This window comes from Centroberyx gerrardi, chromosome 7, assembly GCF_048128805.1.
Source record: "Centroberyx gerrardi isolate f3 chromosome 7, fCenGer3.hap1.cur.20231027, whole genome shotgun sequence".
Taxonomy (NCBI): domain Eukaryota; kingdom Metazoa; phylum Chordata; class Actinopteri; order Beryciformes; family Berycidae; genus Centroberyx; species Centroberyx gerrardi.
In genome coordinates this window covers 20,532,356-20,551,446 of record NC_136003.1, presented here as the reverse complement: position 1 = coordinate 20,551,446, position 19,091 = coordinate 20,532,356, and the positions used below count along the sequence as shown (strand labels likewise).

The following is a 19,091-nucleotide window of genomic DNA, read 5'->3' as shown; positions in this document are numbered from 1 at the left end:
TGTTTAGCATGCATTCAGATCGTCTTACCTTAGACATTGATAATTAGCCGTGTGATTTCACTGCACACTCACCTGCCACTCATGTTGTTCGTACAGATTATAATGTCAATCAGTTACAAGTCTAGCAGACTGTTTTGGCTGGTGCTTACAGTAGCCTCTTGTGCCAACAGTAAACAATATGTTTATGTAATTGATTCTGTCATCAAGAGATGTGGCATGGTTTTGAGCTGGTGTCTCTACAAGGAGGGTTGTATGGTTTTGTCGGGTAGTGTGTGATCTATGAAGTGTGTGTGTGCCTCTATGACGCAAGACAAAACAAATCTGAATATCAGTCCAATCTTTTCATAGTCTGTTAAGTTGTGTATTGTGTCCTCAGCCTTATGTAGCTTCTTTTGTGTGTTTCGCTTTGCCCAAATTCTATGTTCTATATCTTGAGGCAAGAGAAACTCATCCCTTTTCGGTTGTCTGTGCTTGCAGTTGTCCCACTCATTCTGAAGTCCCTGACCTATGAGGAGAAGAGGGGTGCGTGCAGTGTGGGTTCCAACGTGCGTGATGCCGCCTGCTACGTGTGCTGGTCCTTCGCCAGGGCCTATGAACCTACAGAGCTCGAGCCTTTTGTCACTCAGATTGCCAGGTAACCCTTCCTCTTCCTTGCGTTACCATAAAACCATCACACACATACATACATGCCTGCAAAACCTCACCCGGAACACATTGTTATCATCTGTCCGACTGAATAAACTGGATCCTGTGTTGATAAATTCCCTTCATGATTTTCTGTAAGTGAAGAGAAAATGTAGTGTAACATAGTGCTTGGTTTCTAACAGCTCACATTACACATCAGAGTAGGCTGATCACCGACATTTAGAGGGAGCCTGCCCTCTAAGTAATAATAATAATTATGTGATACTTCACTTATCTCCATAGGGAATATATTAGCCCCTTTCCTGATTGGTTGTTTTTTGATTGACTGTATCTATTGATCCCAAAGTTGCATTGATATGAGAGATACCTCATACAGGAGAGTTTCTGTCTAATCACTAATCACTAATCTGTTGATTAGTGATGTCATTTAATGCCCTCCCTCTTTCCCAGTTGGCTCCATCGGCCCGTCCCAGAAATATGAACAAAATTTGTGCTGCTTTTCATCATCTACAGTACTGTGCAAAAGTCTTAGGCACCCTAGATTTTTTTATATTATATTATATTTTTTATATTTTTTGTCTTAGATGTTTATTTATTTGTTGTCTGCATTAGTGTGTCAGTAGACTGCTCTTTATAATAATAATTATAATAATTTTTTTATATTTAGAAACTTAATTTAATTATTTTTGAAATATTTTCAAAAATATATTTTATGGATTTTTTTTTACATGTGCCTAAGACTTTACTGTACTGTATATATATTGATCCCAAAGTCACATGGACATGAGTGATGGTTCGTCAGCCCCTCCCCCTCTCCTGATTGGCTTTATCATCTATATCTATTGATCCCCCATTCGCAATGAGATGTTTAATAATTTATATCTGTTGATCCCAAAGATGCATTGGCATGAATGAATGAATGAATGAATGAATGAATGCATGAATCAATGAGAGTTGTGTTAATTAGATGTCATTGATGCCCCTGTGGTCTTCCTAATTGGCTGTTTTTGATCATCTATATCCATTTATCCCAAAGTTGCATTGAGATCAGTGATGGTTCGTCAGAATCAGGAAAGTTGCATTAATGATAACTATGATGAGCCCAGTATGCAGGACTTCACTTCTAAATGTATCCTCATGCTGTATGAAAAAACTAAGAGCTAACAATTAAGTGATGGGAGCAGGATGTGTTGTTTTAAGTTACCAATATGCTGTATTAGGCTCACAAATAAGTCGCAGCTTATCCTGAATTGTGTGCTTGTTCTAATTTGCATAGACGCCGTATGGCTTGCCTCTAAGCAGTTATTTACTGCCTCAAACCAGTTTTTCTATGGCACATCAGTTCTGCGTGTCATTGCATTCCCCAGCAGACATAGGCTACTTGTGTGGTGCTTTTGTGCACCACACAGGTACGAACAATGAAGCAGGCCGCAGTGCAGTCTACAGCTGAAGCACACAAACAGTTGTCAATCTAAGTGACTACAGTATCAAAAGTTGATAATCAAATGTTTTCTGACCACAATTATAGAGTAATAAATCATAAATGATCCCTTAGCTGCAGGTCCCTGCCTGCTCTGTGTTGTCTTTCTATGAAACCTTCCCCGCTGCCAAGTAATTCACATCAAACTTGTTCTCACCCTTGATTGATCTTTTTTCACTGACATTTATGTAAGTTAAGCATAAAACACCAGGGTCTTAAAACGTTTTTGGCTCAAAGGTGAAATGGAGAAAATGTTGTCTCAGCAGAGGCCCATGTTCATTTAAACTTACTAATACTACTGTACTTTTGAATTCTTGTACAACCCATTTTGTAGCCTGACCCATAACTAAAGATACACAGGTCTAAAAAGCCAAAACAGGCCGATAAAGAGCTTTAGGAGGGTCTCTTTAACTGTGTTGTTTATATACTGTTGCACCTGCAGGCCGGGCTTGACTCCTCACTCCTCACTAACTGTAGCAGTAGTTGTAGTAGTAGCAGCAAACTATTAGCACAGGAAACAGTGTTAAAAAGTGCTTTACGGACAAGTAAATACAGTCAATGAGATAAACAATAAAAATGGCAGATATGAAAAACAGTTCATATGAATAAAACAGGCAAATAAAATGGAAATAAAATAGGCAAAATATATTATTTAAAAATCTGGCAGTACATATGTCTCAAAAAGAGATTTAAAGGTTTATTACTTCATCTATGACTTTTATTAAGCTCTGTCATCGTTCAGTCATTGGTATCGATCAACACCCTTGTAAAATCTCCACAGATATATTATGGTCATTTTGTCCTATGGGTCAGTAAAAGTTTTACTTATTGCACCTTTAAAAGATGACACTGGTTTTTGCCAGCTTCAGCATGGTCCAAAGCCTAAGGACCTAGACAACAAACGTCTAGTCCCTTTTGGTCTGGACTTGAAAATGGCCAAGAAGGCCTTGCTTGAGGCTCTCTAGGGGAGGTCTGACATGTCACTAAAAGCCAGAACTACCTGTGAACATAATCAGTAAAATCTTAAAATCCCTTGGAAATGTAATCGTCAACCAGTGTAATATGATCCTGTGATACGTTCAGTCTTTGTCAATAGTAACGGTTTACCTCCTCCTTGCTCCCTTTGCTCTCTGCCTGCATGTATGGACCTGCGGCCTGTGACTGTGCAGACCAGCTCTGCAGAGTCAGTTTGAACCCCTGCGAATGCCATTATCATCGACAGTCGCAACAACACCCTCCCTTTCCCTAGCCTACAGCACTGCCAGGTTTCGCCTGTTGCTGTAGGTTTCGGTCGCCGTTTGGCAGCGAGGCTAAGACAAGCTGGGTCCTGCTCCTTACTCATCACGGCTTGACGACATATTCACTCACTTTTGTAACTGTGGCATTTCACACAAAGTGATGGACACTTGCTTGCACGCACACACACAGACAATCATACCTATGCTAAGGTACATATGATGGTGCAACAGGCACACAGATGCACTGTCTATTGTTGCAACTGCGGCAGCCTCAAACAGGATTCAGAATATCCTCCAGGGCTTTATCGAAAGTACAATCAGGACTGTCTTTGTTTCCAAGCCTGCAGGGCAAGGGCAGTTAGTAAAGCTAAGGTGTCCAGCTCCAGACCTGGATCCTACTGTTAGGAGACAGGGAACTTGGGAGGAGAGCAAACAAAGCCAACAGCAGTTTGTGTCAGGCTGTCACTATGATGAATGAATGGGCTGCAGACGACCCCGTAACAACTAACGTTCACACACACACACACACGCCCCTCCTGAGACATTAAGAGGTAATAGAGGATGGAGGGATGTTAAGGCCAAAGCATCAGCGACAGAGACAACTTTCAGTACTGGAGGGTCAGGGTTAAGTCATACTTAATCATATAGTAGCTGCGTCAAGTTATTGGCACCAGAACAACTTAACCTGCTGTTCTGGGAACCTGCGCACCACAAGCACAGTCAGTTTCCTGGTGATGATTTAACCTAGACCAAGACATGAAATCTGAAATCTGACATGAAAGCTGTTGATTCACAGTTGGTGTACTGTAGCAGTACAGAAACAAAGACAGGGTTAGCACCACAATGAAGGAAATAATATGAAAACGTATGTCAGTTTGTCAAAGCTGCAGAGTGTTCTAACGAAGACGCATGCTCAAGCAAAATAAAATGGACTTAAATGTGAATTACAGTCGTGCACTGTATCTAGCAACAGTGATATTGAAGTGGTTATTGATAAACAGCAACAAAAGCACAAAGTAGCACATCAAACAAACACGGCCATTCAAATTTATAACAGTATAGTGTAATAATTGACAAATGCTAATGTATATTTAGTAAAGATTACAGAAAGTTGCCTAACCACAAAGCTTCCATTTTCCTACATTCTATGGCTGTTGGGTAAAAAAGCTCTACTGCCCTCTTCATTGTATTCATTTGGCATTTCTCAGGGTCAATTCTCGACAGCGGTTTTCTAGATCGTTCGTATTTTCCAATCCATCCCTGTCTGTGTTTCTCTCTGCAGTGCTTTGCTGATCACAGCTGTGTTCGATCGAAATGTCAACTGCCGAAGAGCTGCCTCGGTACGCAATCAGGTCAACGTCCTAAATTTGCCAAACTTAAGATATACAGTTACATGACAGAAGTTCATTTTTATCTCTCATTTTGTTCCAGGCTGCTTTCCAGGAGAATGTCGGCAGACAGGTTTGTGACCGCAGTACTGACTACTATTCCTTTATGACTAACAGAATTACTGTGATTTGAAGTTTATTTCCTGCCAAATATCCAGGTCTTGCTCAAACTTGTCTTGTTAGTGAAAGCTTTTGAAATAAATTAATGGCCTCCAAATAGGGACAATCAACCGATACCTGCGCTTGGCTACAGGGCACTGGCAAACACACTTCATTTGCCAACAGTTTTCAGAGCAGTAACGCTTTCACTCTTAAAATCTGAAGATCATTACTTAATCCTGGCATCAAATCAATCATTTCCCATGTCACCATCATCTGTTTGAAGTCGAGCAATATAAGCCACTCTGACACTCTCACTTCTCAGCTATTTGTTGTCTGTTTGGTTTAATACCTTGTGTCTCACAGGGCACATTTCCTCATGGGATCGACATCGTAACTGCAGCAGACTACTTTGCTGTTGGGAATCTCAACAACTGCTATCTGACCATTAGGTAAGAGACAATTGCACACATTGGCTTCTCCTTCACAGCCCTCTTTTTTGGTCACACAATACTCAATTAAACCACACTGCAGTTGGAAAAGTTTTTATGTAAAAATACACCTGTCAGCCTAAATCATGAAGTGCGGCTGCAACACAGAAGAGCGTCCCATCCTGTGAGACCCTGTAGATTTGCTCTGTTTGCCTAAAATCAGTTTTGGTGTCCAATATGGTCACTGGCGGCAAATCTTCTCTGCGCACAGGAAGTGACAAATCGAAACTTTAGAGCGAATTCCAAATTACATAACCAAACAGCAGTGAGCGAGCACTGCGTCAAGAGAAAGCTGGACTCACCAACAAAGGCTGAACCTACTGCCAAAAGATTTTCTCACCACTTCCGCTCCCACCAGCCATTTAAAAAAAGAAATCTAGGTCCCAGTAGTGCACAGTTTACTGACGTCATGATTACATGACTTCTGGGTTTTGAAGTCATCAAAATTGCAGGGAGTGGCAACTGCCTAGTGCAGCTTTAAGGCATTTGCAACTAAAAGATGCAAATTGTAGGATTTAAGAAATGAAATGCCTTACCAGAGTATGATTAGTAGGTAGTTATGACAGCAACAATGTCAGAAGCAACATACCCAGACACATGTCGAGTAGTGCTTTCCCAAAATGTAGTATGTATTTATGTAGTATGTGTGTTACAGTCGTTCTTTGTACTCAAGGACTGTGATATCTTTCTCTGAGCATTACACATATCTAACAGATGAACTGTGTACTTTGAAATGTCAGTAAATCAACATAGTGATGCTCCACCCTTTCAAGAATTGTCACTGTTGGCAGAAATGTGTCACCGCCGCCAGAGCAAATATTCTACCTCTAAAAATGGAGAAAGATGCTAGCCCCAGGGTATGACTGACTAGAGAATTATACAGAACAGGGAAAATACAATCGAGATGAGGAATCTTATCTGATGAGGGTTTGCCTGAAATTCCAGTCATTTTGTGGCTCCAGTATTCTTTGGATCTCAGCAGCTGTGTAGCTAAAGATTTCTTTTTCCATTCTCACAGTGTCTACATAGCTAGTTTCCCAGAGTACACCAACGCCATGATAGACCATTTGGTCGCCATGAAGATCAACCACTGGGATGGGTAAGAACTTATATCGCCCTATTCCTTATAAATTACGCCAAATATGAAGGAGTAGGTGTAGCAGAGGTACTTAATTTAACGTAAGCGACCTTGTCTTTATGTTGTTTGAAGGGTGATCCGAGAGCTTGCCACCAAAGCACTCCACAACCTGACGCCTCAAGCGCCTGATTATATGGCAACAACAGGTAAGCAATGTCACCTTACCTGTTCCCAAGCAATGGAGAGCATCTAAAGAAAGTCACTTGCTTGTAAGGAATACATTTCGGCAATTGACTAAAGCCTGTAATTATTGGACATGAGTAGGTATTTCAGGCTCTGTTTTCCTTGTCTGTTTCAGTTTTGCCCCAGCTGTTGCCTATGGCGATGGGTATTGACCTCCACGGTCGCCATGGAGCCATCCTGGCATGTGCAGAGGTCACACACGCTCTGTACAAACTGGGCACTCAGACCGACAGGTAGTGTTTCAGTATCCAGTCAAGTAACTACCGAGCTGGCCGAGGGAAGCCAAGTCCTTACGTATTTTTCCAACATTTCCTTACCTGAAGAGTGGTAACACACGCTGCAGGTTTAAACGCTTGGCATGGTGGGAAAGTTCACCTCACAACTAGAAACAGAAGTGGAGACTTGGGAAGTGTCTTTGTGGCTCAGCAGACAAAGGCACGATCCATATATTGATGACGCTGTGGTCATCCCCTCTTTCTCCTATCTTTGTTACATTCTTCCATATATTAACTACGAAAGCGGAAATATAATAGAAGAAAAACTAAGCTAAATAATGAAATTAATTATAAAATAATTGTAAAAAAGAAGTGGAGACTTTTCATAATGGCACTTCTTCTTACACCTGAATTTTCCCAAGGGGATTAATAAAGTTCTATCTTATCTTATCTTATCTTATCTTATGAAGTGAATAGTTCAGCCTACCTACTCCAACCTATGAATTACCACTGTAGTCTCATGTGTTGTCTCCCTGTGTTTGTTGCCTGTAGGCCCGTGTTGGACTTCATCTCTTCAGAATGTGTGGACGCGTTAAAAAATATTCACCAGACGGTTAGTGAGCTAACAAAAGATGTTGCTTCAAGTTATATAAACTGCTGTAAATCTGTCCTCTGTCTCTAACTTTGTTTGTTGACATACTTCCAGCTCCTTGACAGAAAGCAGTACAGGTAGGCAGAAGGAATCAATTTACCTCTTTTTCTGGAATACCTTATGTGGTTATATTTCCTGATGGAGAAGAATCTGTAATAGAAACTGTTTGGGCTTTGTATAATAGTTCTGCTGTGTTTGTTTTTTTGTACAGGGGTTTTGGTGGTGAGCTGATGAGGCCAGCAAGTAAGTCCAAAATCAAACAAGAGAAATACTTCCATAAAGCAATCAATGAGTTTTAGTTATTTGTTGCCAAAAACGAATTTCTGTCCAACCATGTCACCACACAGCAGATAAGATTCGTTTTTATCTGTTCCACAGTGTGTACTCTCATAGAAAAGATGTCCGTGTCCAAAATGCCTTTCAAGGACGACCCCATTATCAGTAAGTTTATTCTTTTAAACAATTAAATGTCTGAACTAGGTTTTATTTAATTAGGTGTCTGAGGTGTTGTGTCAGTGCCGGCCCGGCAGAAGGGAATCTAACATTGTAACTCTGTGTTTCAGCTGGCTGGCAGTGGCTAATTGATGACTCTCTAAAGACTCTTCATCTCATGTCTAGTGGAGTGAGGGATGGCATCAAGGTAACGTTAATTTAAGCTGGTTTTATTGGTTGGATTTTTTATTTTACGCCTACCGGTGCAGCAAGAGGTCACCATTAAAGATTCAATGTTTTCCAGGAAGTAACAGTAATGGGAGTTCATTTCATGGGGACTTTAAATATTATTCTTCCTCCAAGAAATACAGTTCTTGAGTCATTGCTCTTTAATATTTAAATGAACAGTTATGCGGTCACGGTATGCATTTATCGGGTATTTTGCAACAGCTTCAAACGTGACTCGGTCGATCAGAACTGAAAACCGCAACAGTTTGTTCATAAAATACTGGCCTTCGTTCGGACTAACTATTGCCTTTGTCTTTTACTGCTTGGTGGTCCAGATCACTGTTGTTTGTGTTTTTGACAATGGTCCTCCTGTCTCTGTAGGATGCGGCAGTTTCGGCCTTGGCTGCCTTGTGTGAGGAGTACTACCAGACGCAGCCAGGCCAGGCCGACTCTCAAATGCAGGGTGAGCTGGAATATAATTTCCTCACTGCACTATTTACACTGTTAATTGAGTTTGAAAACAACCTGTGCGTGGTGTGTGTTTGTTTGTGTGTGTGTGTGTGTGTGTTTGCGTGCACACGTGCAGACGTCCTGGTATCCCAGTACATTGCAGGGCTGAAGAGTCCAGAGATGCTGACTCGTTGTGGATCTGCCCTTGCCCTGGGCTGTCTGCCAAGGTTTATGATCCATAGCAAACTGCAGCAGGTGTGTTTACAGTAGTATGTGTATTTTTTCCAGCCATTCGAGCACACACGTCTCACACATGCCTCAGTATGTAGGTATAAGGTGGTGTGTGTGTGTGTGTGTGTGTGTGTGTGTGTGTGTGTGTGTGTGTTTGTCTGTGTTAGATCCTACAGGGCCTCCAGCAGGCACGCATTGTCAGCCAGAAGGACGTGAGTTTTGCAGAAGCCAGGAGAGATGCAGTCAGGGCCTTGGCTCAGTGAGTTTCACATTTTCACAGACTTTTCATCTTCCATCTCCAAGTTGTTTTTTTTCTCTGCTCATATTTTATTTTGTTCTCTTATTGTTCTCTTCTGGCATGTGTCTTGTATGTACCTCCCCACCCTCTTGCTTCCCCCTTCAGTTCCCATGCCTCTGCCCAGTTGTCTTGCCTGTCTTCTAGCTTAACCATGTAGTTAATGCGTAGGCTGTAAGGCTAAAATAAACAACTGACTGCCTATACCTGCAGGACCTGAATGACATGTCTGTCCTTAGCTTACCTCCACTATTTCTCCATTTTTACTTTTCTGAGTCCGTCTGATATCTCCTCTCGCGGGCCTTTCAATCTGTTTTCGGCAATGTGAACATATTTCTCTCTTTCCCCCTCATCAGAGTGTGTGTGAAGGCAGGTGTGTGTGCCCACGGCTCCCCAGACTCAGTTCTGTGCTCGGAGAACGCGGCAGAGGTGTACGGCGCCCTGCTCGACAGCATGAATGACTATACCACAGACAGCAGAGGGGATGTAGGGTCCTGGTGAGTTAATTCCCACAACAACACACAAACACAAACACCAAAAACACACGCAGACACATACACACAGCTCACAAAATGCGCACTCTCTCCGCGCTCTCTGTTAACTTGCCTCGGGGACCAGGAATGTTCCCCTGCCTCTGTTGATTCTCTGTCCCTCCACCTCGGGACATGAAGACATGTCACGCCTGTCTCACTGGTAGCCCCGGGCCATGCTTACCTGCTCCCAGGAATGCCACCTGGCTTGTCACCTGTCCCCACAGTGTGGGATGGGCTGCTTCTCTCACTGTCTTCCTTCTTCTCTCTCTCTCTCTCTAGCCTGTTGTCTGTTCTCTTTTCTTTTTTTTTTCCTTCTTGTACCTCTCTTTTCTTCCTTACTTGAACCCACATAGGGACACATTTCACTTATTTTCCCCTAGGTGCCCTCTATTTGTGTTCGCTCAACATGTTTGCCAATAAGCGGATAATCCAGTGTTCCACCGGTCCTCTGTGCACCTGTTTCCACCTGCTTCCACTCGCGAGTGTTGCTCAACTGTTGCACCTATTCCAGGGTGTAACTTTGGAACAAATGCCCTGATTAACATTTCAAACAAACAAATTGTGCCCCGCAGCCATGAAGCTGATTTGACTATTAAACTCCCAGTTCCAATGACATTGAAAGACAATCTCAAGATGGGAGCGTGCACACGTGTCTCTGCGTGTGTGCATTCTTGGGTGTGTGTGTGTGTCATTTATCATGTATATTGTGAAACATTATTTTTATGGTATTTCAGAATTACAGAGATATAGCATTGAGAAATAGAGGTGGGGGGGGGGTAACCTGGATCAAATGGTGTGCAGTAGATTCAAACTCACACCCACACATTATCTGCTGAACAATCTCTCTCTCTGTCTGCATGCCCAGGGTGAGAGAGGCAGCGATGACCAGTCTGGTGGATGTGACTATGGTGGTGGTCAGCAGCGCTCCAGAGCTCCTGTCCCCAGACCTGTGAGTAGGAATCTAAATCAATCTGACACTAATTCTGAAAATTCCTGGCTCTTTATAAACCGTGTCATACAGCTACAGAAACTCTCAGCTGTGAGTATCACTGCACAAGCGGTTGACCATAAAACTACTATTGTCAAACAATCAGTCTCTGACTTGTACTCTGTTCATTGCCTTAAGGAATCTTTGGCCTCAATTGGATATGTGAAAGTGTGGGCACCTTAGCCTAAGTCAATCCAAATTTGATCATGTGGTTCTTATCATTATAATGGAGGACCAGGATCAAGAAAAGTAGTCAGAAATCTATTTGGAAGCGATATCTTAAAAACAAAAACATCCCGTCAGGGGAGAATTCATGGCCAATTGTACCTCTGAGCTGATAGTTTGGTGTCCTGCATCTAATAATTTATCATCGACCAAATAATAATATCTTGTTAGTCGTTAGTCATTTCTCCACTTTTCACCAGACATTTAGTAAGTATAAGCAGCTAAGTTGCTAAGTTTTGGTGGTAAATGGTATTAGATGCAGGGACTTTGCCATACTTCAAGGTTTAGCGAAGTTACACCCCTGTAGGGAATTCTGATTATGTGAAATAGGATAATAGCACCTAGCGTCTTTATGGTTCCTCCTGACACCTTCTCTGTCTCTGTGTGTGCAGGGTGAAGTGTATGATGCGCTGCCTGGCCCAGCAGGCAGCAGAGAAGATCGACCGCTACAGAGCCCACGCTGGCAACGTCTTCCTGCGCCTCCTCCACAGCACAGAGCCCGCAGTGCCTCACATCCCCCACCGACAGGAGCTGCTGAGCATTTTCCCTGAGTGAGTCACTCCTGCCCTTAACCTGCAGCTCCTTTGGCAGCATGAAAAGCTGCAACAGTTGCAACGAATTGCAGCTTTACACGGCACGGTCATGAAGCATCAGCCATTTATGGTGTTCTAAGTCAGTTTACATGAATGAGAAAGCTTCAGCTGGAGCAGTAACTTGTAATATTTGTTGACCTCTGACTTTGCCGCTCTGTCCGCTGTGTCTTTCAGCGAGACGACGACCAGTCTGAACTGGAATGCTCCGTCCCAAGCCTTCCCCTATATCACCCAGCTGCTGAGACTGCCTCAGTACCAGTACCACACCCTGCTGGGCCTCACTGTGTCTGTGGGAGGGATCACCGAGTCCACAGTAGGTCAACACCATAGAATCTGGGGTGTGACTCGTAGGACAGTGTCCAATCAAAGCAGTATATGTATTATATGACGCTTTACTTTCACCAGCAGTATTGAAGCATTTGTGGATGCCAAGTGTCAGCAGTTTTACTTGCATTTCAAGGCCATAAACAAAAGTTCTCATAAAAATTAAAAATGGCACTTGAATGAGCACCTCAAAGGGTACCAGGCCTTGAATTTCATATGCTGCAGTAATTAATTTGTGTTTTTTAGTCTGAAGTATAATTTATTTTTGCATTTTATTGCCCCTAAGGATATTATTTCAGCTTTTTACAGCAATTAAATTTATGAAAAACAGAAGACTAAATGGTGCTGTATTGCAGTGCAGAATAGACACACTAAATGCCCATTCACATCTAGAATGATAACTATAAAGATAATTGTAGCTATAAAAAGATTTAAATCGTTCTAAGTAAATAGAAGTTCTGTGTTCCCACTACAACTACAACTATAAAAACATCCAAAACAGAAAAATCTGTTATTAATTGCCAATGGACAAAGAATGTGATACCATAACTAGTGCAAGTGTTCAGCCCAGATTTAATACAACTACTCAAAAAAGAGTGAGGCAGCACATCTAAAATTGGGGGAAAAAATGGCTGGAAACAATACATATCACATTTCACTTATTTATTGGGGCACACAAGAATTCCACTTCTCTGCCTCACGCAATGAGGCCTGGTTATTTGCAGGGGGACCATGTGTTGTTTATGTTTTCTGGTGTCCCAGCGGCAAATTCTGCTGTCAGTACTGAGTTAACAAAGACAACACTTGGTTCTTATTATTTAGAAGGAACTTTAGGCCAACAGGGGGAGCCATAGCTTCTCGTGTAGTCTACTCAAACCTCTGCACAATACCTTTACTCTCTCTAAGACTCCTGACTTTCACAGAATTCTTGAGATCACACAAATATCAGGTTGTGTTACTTTGGCTCATCTCCACTTTGGCCTTGCTGGCATTGTGCTGGCAACAGCCTCAACTTCAAACAATGATCCGGACTCGTCCAGAACAAATTGATCTGACAGTTCCCTCGTGGTGTCGGCAGGCGAAAAGTTCCCATCAGAAGCATCTCTGCATTGCGGTGCTGAACGAGAGATAAAAAGCGTGTCTGCTACTTCCCACTCCTGACCCCCACTCCCATCACCCCCATCGCTCCAGAAGGCTCAGCCAGGGGCCCCCGAACTGGGATTGACCCGGTCCGCTCTCCTCCTCCAGTGTGACTCAACCTGTGAAAGCCTATCCTCCTAAAGGGATCCTGCCCATTTCATAATGATTTGTGATAGTTAGGTTATTTTTAACCGTCACTGTTTGTGGATATAATAAAGAAAAATACGGTTGAAGCCTTTAATAGGAGCAGTGAGGTTATTAAAGCTGAACTCATCTGCCAACGGAGGCTGTAAACATATTCCCTAGGAGGCGATCTGGCTCTCTTTTTGCTTTTACGTCCTGCTCTTTCTCTCCCAGCCTTTCTCTGCCACAGATAGATTCTCAGAGCCTGGAAGGACTGATATGTTTGTACAGGATTATGTGAGCCAAGCCTGTATCCATCCATGGGCCAAACTGACCATTCTCACACCACATGCACATATTCACACAGGCCAGAGAGAAAAAGCATGTTGTTGTATCCTCTGTCCTGCCTTCCACTGCAATTGCCTTAGAGGCCAACTTTAATGTAGAGGCTGCACTGCCCCTCAAAGCCAAACAGCAGTAACTGTGTGAGTCCCGAGATTGAAAAAAAAGATTTGTTTATATCCTGTACTGAAGTATTTAGTATGTTGTTTAATAGTATTTATGGGCAAAATTTGGTGATATAATTTCTAAACCCAACCTTTGACACTTAAAACACACAAATGTAGTTACTTCTGTTTGCCTTTGTAGGGCAGTGTCGATGAGAAAATCAGCCAGGCACAGAGGTAGCCGTCTAGATATGTGTTGCAACGTACCCAAGTGTGAGAGTTACATGTTTCGTTCATTATGCAAGGTTACAGTCTGCTGAGCTCATAAATTTCACTGTTTTTCTTTCCAAGGCTCCTCCTGTTCAGACTCATTCAGTACTACGTAATAAGCACAGATAACATCTAATTTTGTTATTACAGTCAAACACTGTTAAACAGTGTAAACAACATTTATATGGCCTGTGCTATTTTTTATCAATTCAGTCAACGTGAGCACGTCAGGATTGCATTAGGTTTTTTTCTGTTTTTTGATTTTTTTTTTGCTGACAAAGTACAAAATCGAAATTTTGCTTGCTAGTTATGAGTATATTTCTCTATATGGCAGATTTTTTTGTACAGGAAATTGTGAAAAATAAAGCAAATCTATAAGTAAGTAAGTTAAAGTAATCTGTAAATACTGTACTATACTGTGTAAATAGTATCCTCTTATCTTATTTTGTAATGAGAGTGATAGTGGTAGATAAGCGTCTTGGTATCTGCAGCCTGTCATTGATACCAGCAGATACCCAACACTGAGACAGTATGTGTGTTTCTGTGTTTCTGTGCCCACTTTTCTAACCTCCAGGCTGCTGCTGCTCCTCAGTAACTGTTGCACTCTGCTGTTCCTCTTCAGGTACATTTTTCTTCCCAGTCGCTGTTCAGCCATCTGAAAGGGATCCAGCACAACAGTGCTGCCCTGGGACAGTTTGGAGACACACTGCTGAGCATCTTCAAAGACCATCTCCGCAATGACAGGTACACACACACACACACACACACACACACACGCATTTTGTATTTTATGTTGGCCTGTTTACAGTGTTTACACAAGCATACTTGCTTTCCACCACAGAATGCTTACAGCAAAGTATTAAGAATTTGTAATTTATGATTGTTAACAGTAGCTTTGAAAAACTGGTATCTTTCCTGGCCTTGTCAGATGTATTAACTCCTTTTCCATCGGGGCTCCTAGACTTTGGAGTGACCTGTTTGAGGATCCTAGGCTGGATAGTCACTATCATCTTTTAAATCACTTCTTAAAACTCATTTATGGACTTGCTTTTGTGTAATGATCTTTTTTTAACTGTTCTTTACCTCCCTTTTACGTGTTAGTTTAATGTTTTGCTCTGCTTTTGTTTCTTGCTTTGCTTACATCTTGCTCTACTCTTTAGTTATATACTCTTTAGTTTTACTGTCGATGCTATCTTTTTGTTTTATTGAGTGTTTTGTGAAGCAGTGTAACTGTGTTTGACAAGTGCTATACAAACAAAGGTTATTATTATTATTATATGATTTATTCTTTCTCTTTTGCTGTCAGTATTTGGAGGGGAGAGTCAAATATGCTTGCGCTGACTTTCCAAACGCACTGACAAGCCAGCAGAAACACGCTGTACATACTGTATTCATAACAGAAGACATCCTCTCTATGACTTAAGTGGCATTGCAATGTTTTCCTCCTCTTCTCTTTAGGGTGTCTGTTCCTTTCCTCAAGATGCTGGATCAGTTGCTCGCCAACAGCTGCTTTGAAATCTTCACCACACAAGAGAAGTGAGTGTAACAGAATATGGTTATGCTGCGCTGGCTTTGTTTCTACCAAAAAAAACACAAAAAAAAACAGGAAAATATCTCATAGAGCTTAATTTTTTTCTGTCTTTGTACTCGAAGTCACCAGTTCTGCGTGGACCTGTTGGCTCTTTGCAAAGAGATCAGGAAGTCCAAGGATATTTCGAAGCTGCGGTCCTGTATAGCTGTGTGAGTCTCACTGCCATTGACAAACACACACATTAACATACAGGATGGAGGCACAAAGGGACACACATGTTGTCCCTGCTCTTTGCTGTTCCCCAGGTTCTGTGGGCTGATCCAGTTTCAGGGCGAGGTGAGGAAGAAAGTTCTGTCCCAGCTGCTGATGCTGCTCTGCCATTCCTTCCCCGTGGTAAGTCTGACATCTTAAGACAAGAAACACTCGTCCGTCCTCCCTCCCTCAACAATTCCACTGTCAAACTGTCACATTGACATTTTTGAGGAAAATTCAGGTAAAATTTGTCTTTGACAGATCAATCAAGGCTCACCTGCCACACTGGCCAATAACTTTTTGAGACGATAACATTTGAACAGTTTTTGGTCTTTGCCTGCTTTCAAACTTCCACTGTACCACTCCACTGTACCACTCTCTGACCGTGAGCCAATCAAATCACAACAAAACAGTAGTTCTGTCTCAAACTGCCTCCTGATTGGCTGCCTGTTACTGTGGAGAACATTTCGGGGAAAAGGCTCTGGAGGCCCTTCCTGTGAATCAGACAACTCTTTAACTTTTATCTACTCGTCCTTCCCGTCATCTGCAGATCAGGAAGACCACAGCCAGCCAGATGTACGAGATGCTGCTGACCTACGATGACGTCATTGATCCGGAGGTGTTGGATGATGTCATGACCCTGCTAAGTGATACTAATTGGTCAGTGGTCACATTGGTGTTTGCTTTGTCTATTATTATCTGTCTATTATTAAATGTTTTTTGGACGTATGTAAGATGTCCCCCTCACATTGTCATGCTGGGTTTTCGCTCCAGGGAGAGTGACATTGCCACGGTACGGACCCACAGGAATCAGCTTTGTGATTGGTTGGGAGTTCCCAGGCCTCAGGTGGTTGCCAAGGTAATTGTTTAACCAAAATGCTTTATTCGTGAGCTATAAATGACATGAGTGTATTGAGGTTATATGAGGCCCTAAGCTAGTTGTGGTGCATTCAAGTACACAGGTTTGTGATGTCTCTTATTTCTTATTGGACGCAGGCAGTTGCCTCCCTTTGCCAAATCCTGAGTCCTGATTCACTTTTCCAGAGAATTAGTGCTTAATGAGGGCTTTGCAGAGAACAGGTTTCTTCGAGCGATATGGTCTCTAAGCTATTTCAAGAGGAAGAGCTTGATTGGATTTATGTATACAAATATAAATAGCAAATGTTGTATGTTACTTTAATCTTGTCACATTCAGTTAACCTCAATCGTTCTGTTTAATCAATAGAGCCCTGTCCAGTAAGCATGCGGTTCCTGATCAACTGGGGCTGTAAAATCCAGCAGCAGATGATCCAGCAGGATGACATCCTGAGAGACACAGGAATGGACTGTGAGCGCACCTCTTCTGAAGCTGTCCTGTATCAGTTGGTCTGTCCATCTGTCTGACTACAACACATAGAACACTGAAATGTTGAATCAAATCGCAATTAAATCATTTTTCATGACAATAAATGGACAAAAACATGTTATTTCCCGTTTTATTATTGCAACTTCTGAACACTTCATCTTTTAGACAACTGTAAAAAATTATTTCATTGCATTGTCCTGTGCCAGACATTTTTCTCAAGTGTCCCATTCGGGTCACAGTCTTATGAAACAGTGGAAGTGGTATCGGTAGAGCTGTTTACCCCTGTAGCTGGATGTAACCAGCACCTGGAACAACACAGATAGGTGAAACTGAAACTATAGTCTGCATACACTCCAGGGAAACAGTTGCCATTTAGCTGTTTTGGCACACCTATGGAATGTCACTGGGGCCCTGCTTCCCCTTGGGTCCCATGCAGACCTACTTTTTCTGCATCAGTGGAGGTGCCAGAGGCTGGAGGAGTCCCAGGGCTGATAGCGGAGCCTCCCTGGTAGCCTGCAGAACAGGGGCTGTTGTGTCACCGTCGGTCCAGGCTTTCTCATTAGAGCCTGATAGGGGCCACATTGTCTCAGCCAGCTCCCTGTCTGACGCTAACAAAGATGCAATTGTTGCATGATTTTAGACCTAGGTGGGGTTGGGTTGTTAACCATACATTGCAGAAACCCCTCAGGCTAAGTCATATTCGTCGTTGATATATTGCATTACATTTTTCTATAATGCGATTAATCCAACAACGTTTTGCTTTTCCCATGGAAACTGAGGTATATTTGGGGGACTTTCCAGTGTAGATGTCCCACACTTGGGACTTAAATGCACACACGTAGAAAAGAACGTATTTTTATCATGCGGGTTTGGCTTTTGTATATTTTATCAGCTCTTGTAACTGCATGTGCTGCCAGGACATTGATAGCATCTGGCCATTATCGTCACAGTTTCTTATTTTTCCCAGTTAAGATTCTATGAAGTCCTTTTATCATGACGCCATTACAGATTTTTATCGCAAAACCATTTCAAATATCTAATCAGCCATTCTAAAATTCATCAGTATCATATGGCACCTCTGCACCACGTTGTCGCACAATCCTACAGGGATCCTAAACTTGACTGCCTAATTTCCCCGTGGGGATCAATAAAGTTTAATCTTACCTTAACGTGACAATGTAATTGGGAGAGCAGGGTCAGGAAGGGGGACACCGCCCTTGGGACCTTCAATATGAAAACCACCACAGCAGCCAGCTACCCTCTGGATCAGCTGTTCACAGTATCTTTATTGCATCCGTTGCACATGTTCTTGCATCACCAAATAGCTTTGGTATTAAGTTGACTGATGAGGCATTGAAGTTAGTGTGACCATTATGGAGGTTACGATGTTGGGTGAAGCCCTTAAATTCAAGGATTCATTGTAACCAGGATGAATGGATACGTCAATGATCACATTGTTCCTTGTCAATTCGCTGGTCATGCTCCTATCTTGCCCAGTAACTGCGGAGCTAGCGCCTCTGTCCACCCTTCAGGGAAGTGAAGTGGGTTCACTTGCCTCCTACCACACTCATTCACCAGGCCACATTCACTTCATCCTCCACGGCTGCTGTTCAGTTTGTCCGGGTTGTTCAATACTGCTGCAGCCTATAATTCGACTTTAATTAATTCCCAGCTAGATGGAAATTCCTGTTGTTGTTAATGAAAGAAATGGTGTGTTTCCCTCAAGGCGGATTGATGGTAAAGCGAGCAGCTTTGCTACAGTGCTCAGGGTAGAGAGGAATGCTAATAATTCTAAAAGGCTTACAGTTCGCCGGCAGTAGCCATGGCAATGCCTCACATACAATGGTGGCCTTTTAGAGGAGTGGAGCGGGGAGGGGGCTTCTCCCTCATTGACTCAGTTTGGTGTGATATTAGGAAAGACCTTGCACTTTCCACTGTTCTGGTTATTATGGGATTAAGTGGTACCCATAGCAATTTGCCCGACTTAACCATTATGGAGTGGACAGAGTAATAGTGTTTTGATGAAGTCAAACCTGTTCATTACAGAACATGAATGGAAAACAAAATGGTTGTGGGCATTTCGATAGTTCCCTCAAAGACACTCCGTATGCCTGCATCAGGTCAGGTAGTCTGGTAATGTGTTTGCTGCATGAATA

General features: G+C 42.5%; 1 protein-coding gene across 1 annotated transcript in view; it reads left to right on the top strand.

The window, feature by feature from the left end:
• Positions 1-17,051, top strand: part of tbcd (tubulin folding cofactor D) — a 30,401-nt gene extending 13,350 nt beyond the window's left edge. The window contains exons 14-39 of the mRNA XM_078284487.1: positions 478-634; positions 4,646-4,703; positions 4,795-4,824; positions 5,217-5,302; positions 6,360-6,440; positions 6,552-6,625; positions 6,778-6,895; positions 7,430-7,490; positions 7,584-7,606; positions 7,741-7,772; positions 7,908-7,970; positions 8,093-8,169; positions 8,571-8,652; positions 8,776-8,894; positions 9,038-9,129; positions 9,522-9,662; positions 10,564-10,647; positions 11,304-11,462; positions 11,679-11,817; positions 14,430-14,551; positions 15,266-15,343; positions 15,461-15,547; positions 15,644-15,731; positions 16,141-16,250; positions 16,365-16,449; positions 16,816-17,051. Of these exons, the coding sequence (XP_078140613.1) occupies positions 478-634; positions 4,646-4,703; positions 4,795-4,824; positions 5,217-5,302; positions 6,360-6,440; positions 6,552-6,625; positions 6,778-6,895; positions 7,430-7,490; positions 7,584-7,606; positions 7,741-7,772; positions 7,908-7,970; positions 8,093-8,169; positions 8,571-8,652; positions 8,776-8,894; positions 9,038-9,129; positions 9,522-9,662; positions 10,564-10,647; positions 11,304-11,462; positions 11,679-11,817; positions 14,430-14,551; positions 15,266-15,343; positions 15,461-15,547; positions 15,644-15,731; positions 16,141-16,250; positions 16,365-16,449; positions 16,816-16,830 (2,261 nt within the window). The 3' untranslated portion in view covers positions 16,831-17,051. The remainder of the gene's footprint in view (positions 1-477; positions 635-4,645; positions 4,704-4,794; positions 4,825-5,216; positions 5,303-6,359; positions 6,441-6,551; positions 6,626-6,777; positions 6,896-7,429; positions 7,491-7,583; positions 7,607-7,740; positions 7,773-7,907; positions 7,971-8,092; positions 8,170-8,570; positions 8,653-8,775; positions 8,895-9,037; positions 9,130-9,521; positions 9,663-10,563; positions 10,648-11,303; positions 11,463-11,678; positions 11,818-14,429; positions 14,552-15,265; positions 15,344-15,460; positions 15,548-15,643; positions 15,732-16,140; positions 16,251-16,364; positions 16,450-16,815) is intronic.
• The last annotated feature ends 2,040 nt before the right edge of the window (positions 17,052-19,091 follow it).